At 30.6% G+C, this 12593-nt stretch overlaps 3 protein-coding genes across 3 annotated transcripts; 1 reads left to right on the top strand and 2 right to left on the bottom strand.

The window, feature by feature from the left end:
* Positions 1-4203: 4203 nt before the first annotated feature.
* LOC102661414 (eggshell protein 2A-like) lies at positions 4204-4581 on the bottom strand. The gene has a single exon (XM_006603495.1). It carries the CDS (start codon positions 4579-4581, stop codon positions 4204-4206), a length of 378 nt encoding a protein of 125 aa, XP_006603558.1.
* Positions 4582-5707: 1126 nt separating this feature from the next.
* On the bottom strand, positions 5708-6163 carry LOC102661540 (eggshell protein 1-like). The gene has a single exon (XM_006603496.1). The coding sequence runs from the start codon at positions 6161-6163 to the stop codon at positions 5708-5710; it is 456 nt and encodes a 151-aa protein (XP_006603559.1).
* Positions 6164-10601: 4438 nt separating this feature from the next.
* Positions 10602-12593, top strand: WRKY57 (WRKY transcription factor 57). The gene is made up of 3 exons (NM_001250690.3): positions 10602-11001; positions 11488-11592; positions 11945-12593. The coding sequence occupies exons 1-3, from the start codon at positions 10679-10681 to the stop codon at positions 12414-12416; spliced, it is 900 nt and encodes a 299-aa protein (NP_001237619.1). The 5' UTR covers positions 10602-10678; the 3' UTR covers positions 12417-12593.

Below are 12593 nucleotides of genomic sequence, written 5' to 3' on the forward strand. Positions count from 1 at the left end.
GTATTAAAAGGAAATATTTTTATTAAACTTATTATTAGTATTTTTTTAATAATATATATTTATGGAGGTTTAAAGTGCATCTTCCTTGTCCAAAAATATGATTAATATTACCTTACTAAAGACTGCATGACATTGCAGTGTTTATATATATATATATATATATATATATATATATATATATATATATATATATATGCTTAATTAAGTTTTTTATTTTTAGATTATTATTTAACATTTATTTTTTTAAAGTGTTTGGAAATTTTATCCGATGTGACAAACAAAATGTGGTGTGATTTTGTCATGAATACTTTATTGTCATGTCAAGAAATTTTAAGTAGTAATTAAAAACAATCTATTTTTTATATATGAAAAATTTAATTAAGTCAATATGAAAAATAAATTTTTAGTTATATTATAAGAAAGAATTTTATCAAAATAAATAATTTAATTTCACATAAAATGATAAATTTTATTATTTTATTAAAATAAAAAATAAAAATGATAATCGTAAATTTAAGTTATGTTTAAAAGAAAATCTATTAAGTTAATAAGAAAAAAATGTTTCTCAAATACTTTTATTTGATCAAATATTTGTAAACTTGTCAAAAAATTAAAAAGTTAATTAAAAATTTGATGAATATATATGTAATTTATTTTTATATAAACTTAAGAAACTTTATCCTATTTATTTTTTGAAGATAATTCCTCATTGAAAATAAGAAATACATTAAATTAATAAGATATTTTTTTTATTGGTAGGAATAAAAAATACACTATTTGAAATTTACAATAACTCACCTATTAATTTATCATGTTTAATCAACTAAACTAGATTAATAAAATAGTATAAAAGGTGAAATTAAAGAGTTAAGATGTATATATTTAATATCTGAACAAAACTAAAACAAAACCAACAAGATCAAATGGGAATATTTTGGGTCTAGAGAATAATGAAGAGTGATGAAAGATATAACATCTTATATATGTACATTGATCACATACTACAAAACATCAATTATATATGATTTGAATAAAATTCATTTTTTGTCAAATACCTACCAGAAAAATTTATATGTTTCAACTTACTACTTGTCGTTAATTTTCTTCTGTTAAGTGATGACGGAATAAAGAAAGTGTCACATCACTACGCTCAAATCACATTAACATATCATTGAAGATGATAACGTAACAACGAAGTGTTCGTGACAATACATGATAACGTGACACTTCATCTAACATGTCATTACTTAATAGAAGACGACTAATAGCACGTAATAAGCTAAAACTGAAATTTTTTTCAGATACTTGATTGAAAAATAAATAAATAATAAATAATAAATAATAATATAAAAATAACCTATATTTTAAATATAAAAAACTTAATTAAACCATATATATATATATATATATATATAATGTGAAAAATTATTCTATTTTTTTTTATAAAATCAAAGAACACGGATGTTCTTTAAGTCATGAGACTTTAATTATGATTCCTATCATATAATCAACGATACTAACACCAAATCCTAACCATTAGTTTCAATTAACATGTGAGAAGACAGGGTGCGAGAGTCTTGAAGTACAGGGAGCAGAGCATGTGACTAACAAAGTTAATTTTAGATTTTATAATTAACATGATCTAAACCCTCAGATTAAATGGTTAGGAGTTGGTGTAATTAAGTATAATGTTTTACACACGTGTAAACGATTCCTAACGCATTATCAAATAATTATATAAAATTATTCAATAACATTTTTTACTATACTAAAATTTAAATCTCATAATAAAATTATATGAGATTTTATGGTTAATGAAAATATATCCTTCTGTGAATATTTATTTATTTATTTATTTCAGTAAAATTTCATTTATTATTACATTTATTCACAAAAAATGTTTAATGAATTATTATAAAACAATTACACGAAATTATCTAATAACATTTTTTAGCATGTTAAAATTTAGACCTTGTAAAAAAAATTGTACAAAATTTTATCATTGTAATTAAACAACTTCCTCAATGTTTATTATCTCAAGTTAAACGTACAAATCACACAAAAAAGATAAACTAAAGCATTTTTTTAAAAGAAAATCAAAATGAAGCATGAAAGACATCAGTAAGGTAAAAGAAGTCCAGCCAAGGACAACAGCCCAATAATAATATTTTTCTAAAACATGTGTGTATAAACATATATTTAAATATTTATTGACATATTCTCTAACATACATTTAAAAATGCAAAATAATATAAAAGTACTCTAATAAATTATAAAATATAAATTTAATACTCCGTGTAAGGTACAAGACACTAAACTAATTAAAATTTAAAATAATTCTATATGTTTCAAATTTGATCAATGTACATTTATTCAATTGTTCGGAGCCCTAGTCCCTCTTCTACCAAACTCATCAAAATTCTGTATAGTAGACATTAAAGGTATACTAGAGCTTGTGTATCAATGGACTTAAAATACTAAAAGATCAAGGTTAAGAAGCTTAAGTAAATAGGATGAGGATTGCCCTTGTCCCCAACTTAAATACATTAATCCCTCTTCTACCAAACTCATCAATATTCTTTAGTCTATACATTAAAGATATATCAGAGCTTGTATATCAACTGACATAAATACTAAAAGATCAAGGATGTTAAGAAGCTCAAGTGAATAGGATGAGAGTTACCCTTGTTTCCAATTTATATACATTAATTTGGCTTCGTCGATAGTCAATATGGGACTTGAATTTTTCAATTTTTTTCCCGATAGATATATGATAAATAACATGTATAAATGCTTAGGGGGTGTATTAGATTATGATTTTAAAATATTTTTTTTGTGTTATTCAATTAAGATTAAATGATGTAAATAAGTCTTATATTATTTAATCAAGATTTTAAAGATTTTTTTTAAAAGGCCAACAAAATCCAGTATATTTAATCAAGATTTTTTTCACTTTAAAAAGTTTTATGGTATTAAAAATATACAAATTTTGATAAATTATATTTTAGGATGAATTTCGATGAATTTCATGTGACTTTTAGTAGTATATATACCACATTCACCAAATAATCTCAGTTAAACCCTTGAGATTTTGTTAGATTTATCTTTTTCTCATTCCTTAATTTATTCTCTTTGTCAAAGTTGATACAAATATTCATATGCAACATTTCATAACTTTCTTGGCAAAGAATGTCGTTCCAATAAGTAAACCAATATTTTTCTTTACCAATTTTGAATGCATTGTAATATTTTTTTATAAGGGAATCGAAATGTAGTAGATGTTGTGCTCAATCCAGGATATATAAATAATTGAAAATTTTCTAAATAATGATGACCATATATTTGAACTTTTTTTTAATTTAAGAGGAAGAACGAGATGCTAATGCATAAAGTGATAGAGGGCTAGAATGAGTATTGATTTTATTTATCTATGTATCAATTAATTATTAGAAGATTGATAAAACTTATTGTTTTTACTTTTTTTTATTCAAATCTTATCATATGTTTATTATTTTTTCCATTAACTTATAATTTTGAATATTTAAAAAAAATCATCAAGTTCTTTCAAATCTTATAAATTTATAAAGTCCTTTCAAATATTTTAAATCTAAGATATAAATTTATTAAAATCCTAACTGCAAAAATCTTAATAATAAAATTCATTTATGAAAGTCTGATAAGTCGTAAAATTCTTAAATAGTTTTTTTAAAAATACCCAAGGACTATTTTAAGCCAAAACAATCTTTTAAATTCAGTCATGGCAATTATTATGATTATGAATAGAGATAAAAATATGGAGTTCTATAGTGCTAAACAAAGACCATTGGATATCATTTAAAATTGAGAAAAAAAGCTATGTACTGACAGTCCAATTAAAATACCATTTAGGATAAGTTTGTTGATTTTAATAAAATTATCTTAAAAATCATATCAATCTCGATTTATGATTGGATGACACTAAAACAATACATCACCATTAAGGGCCCGTTTAGTGGCCAAGATAGAATAGTTATGATAATCTATTGTTTGGTGCACCAATAGGATATGATTTGTTTATCCTATTACCTACCCTATCTTGTTGGTGTGGTGTATTTCTTATCCTAATAGGGAGTTAGGTTAAAAAGCAACAAGATAGATTATCGTTCTCTCTCACTCTGTCCCCTCACCACCTGATGCCACCACCATTATCATTATAGTCATCTCCTAATAGGGAGTTAGGTTAAAAAGCAACAAGATAGAATAATCGTTTTCTCTCATTCCCTCGTCCTCACCACCCATGCCACCACCATTATTATTGTAGTTATCGCCATTGTCACTGTCACTAACCTTGTCACCACCGCCTTTAACATTGTTGCCACCGCCACCATCACCACAACCATCATCATCACCACCACTACCATCGTCACCATAACAATCACTACCACCATAACAACCACCACCATCATCGTCACACTCCACCATTGTCACCATCGCAACCACCATCATCATTGTTGTTGCCACCACTTCACCCTCGTCACCATAACAACCACCACCACCGTTGTCACACTCCACTATTGTCACCACCGCAACCACCATCATCATCACTGTGTAGAAGCAAATGACTTTGATGTTTTGATGATGATCATGATGATTTGATGTAAATGCGCTTTTCAAGTTTAATTCAAGACAATGATTCAAGAATACAAGACACAACATCAAGATGATCACTAGTATTTTAGGAAGGGAATTCCTAATTGAAATAGCAAAAGGTTTGGTCAAGAAATTTAAGTTAAAAAATCTTTTTCAAGAAATTTACTCTCTGGTAATCGATTACCAGAGGATGTAATCGATTACCAGTGGCCAAAAATGATTTACAACAGCTATTAAAATTTGAATTCAAATTTTAGACTGTGTAATCGATTACCAGCAGTTAATAAACGTTTTAATTCAAATTTTAAAACCTGTAATCGATTACACAAATCCTGTAATCAATTACCAAAGGAGATTTTTGGAAAATTATTTCTAAGAGTCACATCTTTTCAAATGGTTTTTACATGGCCACCAAAGGTCTATATATATGTGACTTGAAACACGAATTTGCTCAGAGTTTTTCATAACAAAAAGTCTTATTCTCTCAAAAAGCAAAAACATTTCATCCTCTTAAGAATTCCTTGGCCAATACACTTGCAATTCAATAAGGAATTAATTGAGTGCTCAGATTGTACAATCTATCTCTTTCAAGAGAGATTTATTCTTCTCTTCTTTCTAAATTCTCAAAGGGGATTGAGAGACCGAGGGTCTCTTGTTGTAAAGAAATCTGAACACAAAGGAAAGATTGTCCTTGTGTGTTCAGAACTTGTAAAAGGATTTTACAAGATAGTGGAACTTTCAAGTGGATTGCTTGTGGACTGGACATAGACACAAAGGTGTGGCCGAACTAGTATAAATCTGAGTTTGTTCCTTCTCTTCCCTTAAACTCGTTTATTTATTATTGCTTTATATTTATATTTAGATTGTTCTATTTGAATCATTATTTAAGAGTTCATTTTTAAGGGAACTTGCAACTTGCATTGAAATTGAAATAGAATTTTAATTGGGGAAATAGTTTGCAATATCTTAATTCCACCCCCCTTCTTAAGATATCTAAGGCCACTTGTCTAACACACTGTCGTTGCCACCACTCTACCTTGGTCACCATAACAAGCACCATTATCATTGTAGTCATCTCCTAATAGGGAGTTGGGTTAAAAAGCAACAAGTTAGGATAATCCTTCTCTCTCACTCCCTTCCCCTCACCACCCATGCCACTACCATTATCATTGTAGTCATCACCATTGTCACCACCACTAACCTTGTCACCACCACTTTCACTATTGTTGTCGCCGCCACCACCACCACAACCACCATCATCACCACCACCACCATCGTCACCATAACAATCACTACCACCATCGTTGCCATAACAACCACCACCACTGTCGTCACACTTCACCATTGTCACCACCGCAACCACCATCACCACTGTCGTCGCCACAACTCCACCCTTACCACCATAACAACCACCACCATCTTCGTCATAGCCATCACCGCCATTATTATTGCCGCAACCACCATCATTATTATTGTCGTCACTGCAACCATCACTATTACCACCGTTGTCACCATCATCACTACTCATCGCCATTTTTGCCGCTGCAACTTAATTGTTTAAGGTGTAGAACTTAAAAATTTACTGTCACGTCATTACTAGGGTTATCTGATACATTTTACGGTTACGTAATTTAAAATAATTTGTTAACATTAACCCTAATATTTACAGGCATAAACATAGTCTAAAAATTATAAACAAAATAAGTTAACATTTACAAAATGTTTGGTAAAACCAAAATGTTGTCAAATACAAGAAAATTATAAACATAGTCCAAATATTAAAATATAAAATGGATGACGTCTATGGCTCATACGGATCATGTTAATTCATATGATTAATACGGATCAATGATCAACATGATTCTATGGGTCATACGGATCAACATAATCTGTATGCCTATTACGGATAAACATGATCCGTATGCCTCATACGAATCATGTTGATCCGTATGACTCACAGGATCAATATGATCTGTATGTGTTATACGGATCAAATAACAAATACGGATCATGTTGATCTGTACGAACACACAATACCAAAAATGAAAATGCAGCCATTAACGCATAGAAAAAGCTTACCTCGACGGTGGAATAGCAAAATGGAGCTACAGGTCCTTAATGCTGACAACAAACCACCCAATGCGCGGCAAATGAACCTCCAAGGAAGGGAAACGACGCAGGGAAGAGAAGAAGCTCAAGAACGGAAGAAGCTCGAACGACACAACGAAGATAAGGAAATGACAGATGAGAAGAAGCTCGTACAGAATACGTTAACAGTACAAATGGATGTACAACTTTTAAATTTTAAGTGAAGGATATTTTTGTCCATTCACTTAAAATACTAGATGCACCAGTAATAATACTGGGTGTACCTAACATCACCCCATCGGAATTTTTTAGTTTTATCTTCTTTTGTTGGAATTTTAATTTTTTATCAATGTGACTTCGTCCCTGATGATTCCATCCTCAACTTAGTCGTCACAAAAACCAAATCTCTTTATTTACCTTGCAAAGCGTGATACTAAAATATAAGAATCATTTCAATTCAATCTAGCAAGGAATTAAAATTATCATTTTCATTGGATTAAAATAATGCTTATCACATGTCTCATTCTCCAATAATATATTAATTTTTAAGTGAGGTAAAATTATTTAAAAGAGTGCTGGCATGGATATACTTTAATTAATTTTACCATCTATACACCCTAGAATCTAGTTGAGCTAAAATATTTCATCCGAAGTTGCTTTCATTTTCTTGAATGTATCCTCTTGACTTTGAATTCTAGATTGATATCATGACATTTTTCTTTTATCGTATGTGAACCGAATGCAGATGGCTTGAGCTGTCCTTAATATTGAACGACAAGATAGAATCTTACATAGATGTCCTCTCAGCAATTAATTTGTTCACACTTATCTTTCTCTAATTCATACTAATATTCACCAACCTTTTGTTTGTATGTTTAGAACTTTAGACCCCGCGAAACCTCAAATTCTTTTTTATGCATTCTGAGTTAATTCCTGTTCTCAAATTTCAACGACTTTTAACCAAAGGTGGGTTACGCGAAATTATTATTATATTAGCACAATAAATTTTTCTCTATTAGAAATTCATAGCGAGTTGTTTTATAATACGTGCAAAAGAAATGATTATGAATTTATGATCAAGTCATATATATGCTTGTGAAATAGTATTATCAACTGAAAGTACTAGTATATCTCATGCGAGTCCTTTATGCAGAGAGGGCACGTGGTTTCATTATAGGAATTTCCAAATCGATACCTCTGCTGGCCATGTGCGAGGCCATGAATAGCGGAATAAAGAGTATCGCCAATAACTTACATATTGCTATTATTTTATACTATTAACTAAGTATTGTAATTTTTAGAACACATCAATATTTTATTCTTTTTGCCTTTTTTTAAAAAAAAAACAGTTATTTTTAGGAGTAGATATATGAGTTTAGGTCCGAGGACCAGTCCGATAAGCCCACGAACGGAGTAGATTATGGTCCTTTTTTTTTTTTAATAAATCTGTATAATTATAAGTAATAATTGAGTCTAGTCCGTTAAGTCTGTGAACTTAATAGATTTTATGCACTGTCTCACGGGTAGTCCATATAAAATAAAATTAATTTTAAAATAAAAATTATACAAATTGAATATTTGAGTTGAGACTTCTGACTTTAGAGTCCTCCCATTTAACCCCTCACTCCGTCACGTGTCTCCCCTTCTCCAATCTTTACTCTATCATGCTTTCCTTGATCCTTACTCTGACGTGAGGCTCGTGACATCATTTTCTCTTGACCTCCCTACCCTAGTTAGCACCAGGTTGCGCTTCCCTTACCCCGACCAAACACAACACGAGAAGGTCACTTTCTCCTCCTTGGCTCGCGTGTATCATGTAACATCCCAAAATAATTCAATAATTATTTAGATAAAAATATCTAAATATATCTTTTAGTAAAAGAAAAAATAAATTAAATTATTTTAATACATTAGATCGTTATTTTTATTTTGAAAAAATGTTAGTATAACAATATATTAGATTGGTTAAAGATAATTATAATTAAATATAATAGAAATAATAGATAAAGAAAGATCGATTAAACAAATTTCAATTACATACGATTCTTATATAAGGGCAAACAATTCTTTGTCTTAGAATCATAAACATAAGCAATCTATCTTGGTATTAGTGAGTTACTTAAGGACTGAGAAAAAGAAAGAAAGTGGATAAATTCTTTTAACGTAATTGGTAAAGGAGAAGAAAAGTATCGAAAATCATAAATTTCTTACTTCAAGAAATGAGTAAAACAAGCTTTTTCTAAACTTTTGTGGTATAATTTGTGAAAGAGATATTTTGCAACTTCAAAATAACTATTATGGTTAAATCACAATGTGTTATGTTCTCGATACATTTTTTTTATCTCCGCCACGACACTGAAATTTTGCACGTGAACTCTATTATTCATGAAGTAGCAATCAAACTATGTTATTCTTGGTGTACAAATGAAGAGGTGTGTAACTTTCGCATTTCAAAATTTGGCCAAAGTATTTTAATGGGAAAAATTGAAGTTAACTTCCACTTTTTTTTTACTATCTTTCTAAATGATGACATGCATTAGTTGTATAGATTAGGGTCTCTTGATATTTAGATAAAGGTGTATTATGTGTGTATGTTTAATATTCAGTTCAAGATTGAGTTATTATTAATTCTTTAATTTTGTACCTCAGGTAAACTGATTTTTGAACTGTAGGATACCAAATTGAGAGAAGAAATATATATATTAATTGCATGTACATATATGTGAATTAGGTAGTGAGTAGTGTCTCTCTACCTTTGCCTGCAAATGAACACATTGATATTTGTATGTTTATTTAAGTATGATTATGAAAGATGTATTGTTTATATCATAAATTGATCATTTTGAAGGATATGTATAGATATCGCATCTGGGATGAGAAAAAGATCCAGGATACGTTCATCTATGATGGGAAAGACAATTAGATGCTATTGCATGAAATATGAACTTATTGATCATTTGAAGAATCTCAAATCTACACTGGTCCCAAGAACCAAAGAATTAAGTCTTTTGATGCTGAGAATTACTAAGTTGTGTCTGTTATATTATTTATTTGGATGCGTTGAAGTATTTCCATTTATTTAAATATTTTATATATTCAAAATTTCATGACTTGTGATTGTTTTAATACGATTTTTATTAGTGTGTAAATATATAAATATATAATTTTATTTTAAATTCATTGCAAATACTATGACTAATTTCTTGGATTATTGCACTGATTAAAAACAACACTATTTAAGAACTCCTATTGGTTGTTCTACTCATTGAGATTATCATCTCATTATAAATGTTATTTTTAGAGCATGAAAAAGAAATTGTTATGTTTGAGGAGACTTGAAGACATAATTTTCTTAATTATATTTATTTTAGTTTGATTACTATTATTATTAAAAAGAATTTATATTATATTAATAAGTGTCACGCCCGATGCACAGTATCTCTAATCCTTATCCAGACAATGTTTAGAGACTGAGTTAACCTATCTTTTCTTTTCTCTCAAATAAAATTTTCAGCAAGGGCATACCTGTCTTTTTAACCAGAGGCTGCTATTTTTCTTTTGACAACCAATCAGATACCGCCATCTGTTCCATGACATCTATGGCAACGTAAGTACGATGACGTCACTTCCCTCTCGTGATATTCACCACAACGCGCCATCCTTTCCCAAGCTCCACAATGAAACCCCGTTCCAAAACCATCACACGTGGCGCAATTCTAACCGTCGTGCCTCGCACGCACTAAGGTCGCGAGTGAGTGTTTATTTTCGTGTTGAAAGGGGTTGGAATTTTCATGCCCAGGTTCCTTTAAACTTCGGAGCATGTGCGCAATAATATAATGCCTCCCCCATGTATAATATATATAGTTCAGTTGAGTGGGTGTGTTGAGTAAAAAAAAAAACGAAACCTTGTGACCACAAGGTTCAACTTGTGAGGGGGATCAAAACATTCCTAGATTGGAATATGGCAAAACTTGGTTGTTCTAGTCGTAGGAAAGCAATTGAGGAGCTCCTTAGAGGGCGTGATTGTGCCAAACAACTTAGGAGTGTCATCAATGGGAGTTGTGAAGATGGATCATCAACAACCCCATCATTTGCTGAACAACTTGTGAAGGAGGTGCTCATGTCCTTCACCAACTCCCTCTCGTTCTTGAAGAACAACCCCACTTCTGAATCCCATGATGTTTCCAATGTTCAAGTTTGTGAATCTCCCAAGTCTGAGGACTCCCAAGAGAGCAATTGCAAGAGCTCCATCATTAAGGAACGTAGAGGGTGCTACAAGAGAAGGTATTTTTAATTGATTCATTAATTTGTTGGTTATATATGTATAGATTTATAATTTTAGACTTTTAATAGTTCCCCTTTTATTATTATTCCTTGCCTAATTTTCACTGCACCTGATTACGTGATGTTTGAACTTTTAAACATACATGATGATGAATAATATGAGCATGTTAATTGTTGAATAGTAAATACCCTAGACCTGTACTCATCAATTGAGTGTCTCTTTAATTTGGTAACATGATACTTTGTTGTCGTTTGTCCTTTATATGTGCGTACAATTGGACCCCATAAATAATTGTTCATATGCATACATGTGGTGAAGTACCATGTTTTAGTTAGCTAGGCCTGTTTATTATTTGTTTGTTTGTCTTTACTTATGGTTATGTTATTTCTGTCTGGCACTGTAAAAATGATTGCACACACTGCGGCGATTGGCTTTGATTGGTTTAACTTAGAAAGTTTATCTGAATCTGCAATTCATGTTTGCAGAAGAACTGAACAAACATGGGAGAAGGAATCTGAAGCTCCAATTGATGACGGCCATCAGTGGAGAAAGTATGGCCAAAAGGAGATCCTGAGTGCCAAATTCCCAAGGTTAGATATATATGATCATACATGAGCATATTATGTGCCATCTAATACTAAAGTTCCATTTGGACAATCTTCTCGGCAAGCACGTATAGGAAAATAAAATAAAAATATAAAATGAACTAAACTTTTATGAAGTTAAAATCTACATGTACATTTCAATTTTCATAGAAATTTTCTAATTTAATTTCTTCAAAAACTAATTTTAACTTTATTTATATTTTAACTTCTGAGATAAACTTAATTCATTTTACTATCTTCTTTTTCGAGTGTTTATTGAAAAATTTATTCTTACATGACCTAAATTTTGTGTTTATGGAGCCTAAATTGATATATATCTTGACCTTTCAATTTTCAGGAACTACTATAGATGCACTCACAAATTTGACCAAGGTTGCCAAGCAACAAAACAGGTGCAAAGAGTTCAAGAGGAACCAATCCTATACAAGACCACCTACTATGGCCTCCACACTTGCAAGAACTTGGCAAACCCTGAGATCATACTTGACCCTATGTCCCCTTCATCCTCATCCAAGTTCCTTAGCTTTGACAACTCCTTCCCAACCCCATCAAAGCAAGAGTGCCCCTTTCTCTCATCTTCTAATTTGCCATCATCAGTGAAAGGGGAGTGCAAGGAGGAGGTCCCTCCCTCAACTTCCTCCAATCATTATCTCATCTCTTCTGACCTCACTTTTGATAGCTCACCAAGGCATCATGTCACTCTATCATCAACACTTGACTCAGAGTACAAGAGTGTGGACATTTCGGATGTCTTGTATGATTCTGCTCAGCTTGATGATGCCTTTGAACCCTTCCTTGAATTTAGATGAGCATGTCCTTGTTTGGTTTGTGATTTTTTTTATATAATTTTTACTTTAGTGAAGGCAGTACAAAACAAAATTGTCTAATATTTAGTAGTACTTTTCTTAGATAAATGTAATATCCGTGCTTTTATTGTAAATTTTGTCATTTTCAATGAATGAGAAATGATCATAATGTTTCAATGA

This window comes from Glycine max, chromosome 18, assembly GCF_000004515.6.
Source record: "Glycine max cultivar Williams 82 chromosome 18, Glycine_max_v4.0, whole genome shotgun sequence".
In the NCBI taxonomy this organism is placed as follows: Eukaryota; Viridiplantae; Streptophyta; class Magnoliopsida; order Fabales; family Fabaceae; genus Glycine; species Glycine max.

Coding starts and splice junctions, on each gene's coding strand:
- LOC102661540 (XM_006603496.1), bottom strand. CDS start 6,163: ATGGCGATGAGTAGTGATGATGGTGACAACGGTGGTAATAGTGATGGT.
- WRKY57 (NM_001250690.3), top strand. CDS start 10,679: ATGGCAAAACTTGGTTGTTCTAGTCGTAGGAAAGCAATTGAGGAGCTC. Junction 11,002..11,487: donor AGAGGGTGCTACAAGAGAAG/GTATTTTTAATT, acceptor TCATGTTTGCAG/AAGAACTGAACAAACATGGG. Junction 11,593..11,944: donor CTGAGTGCCAAATTCCCAAG/GTTAGATATATA, acceptor TTCAATTTTCAG/GAACTACTATAGATGCACTC.
- LOC102661414 (XM_006603495.1), bottom strand. CDS start 4,581: ATGATGATGGTGGTTGCGGTGGTGACAATAGTGGAGTGTGACAACGGT.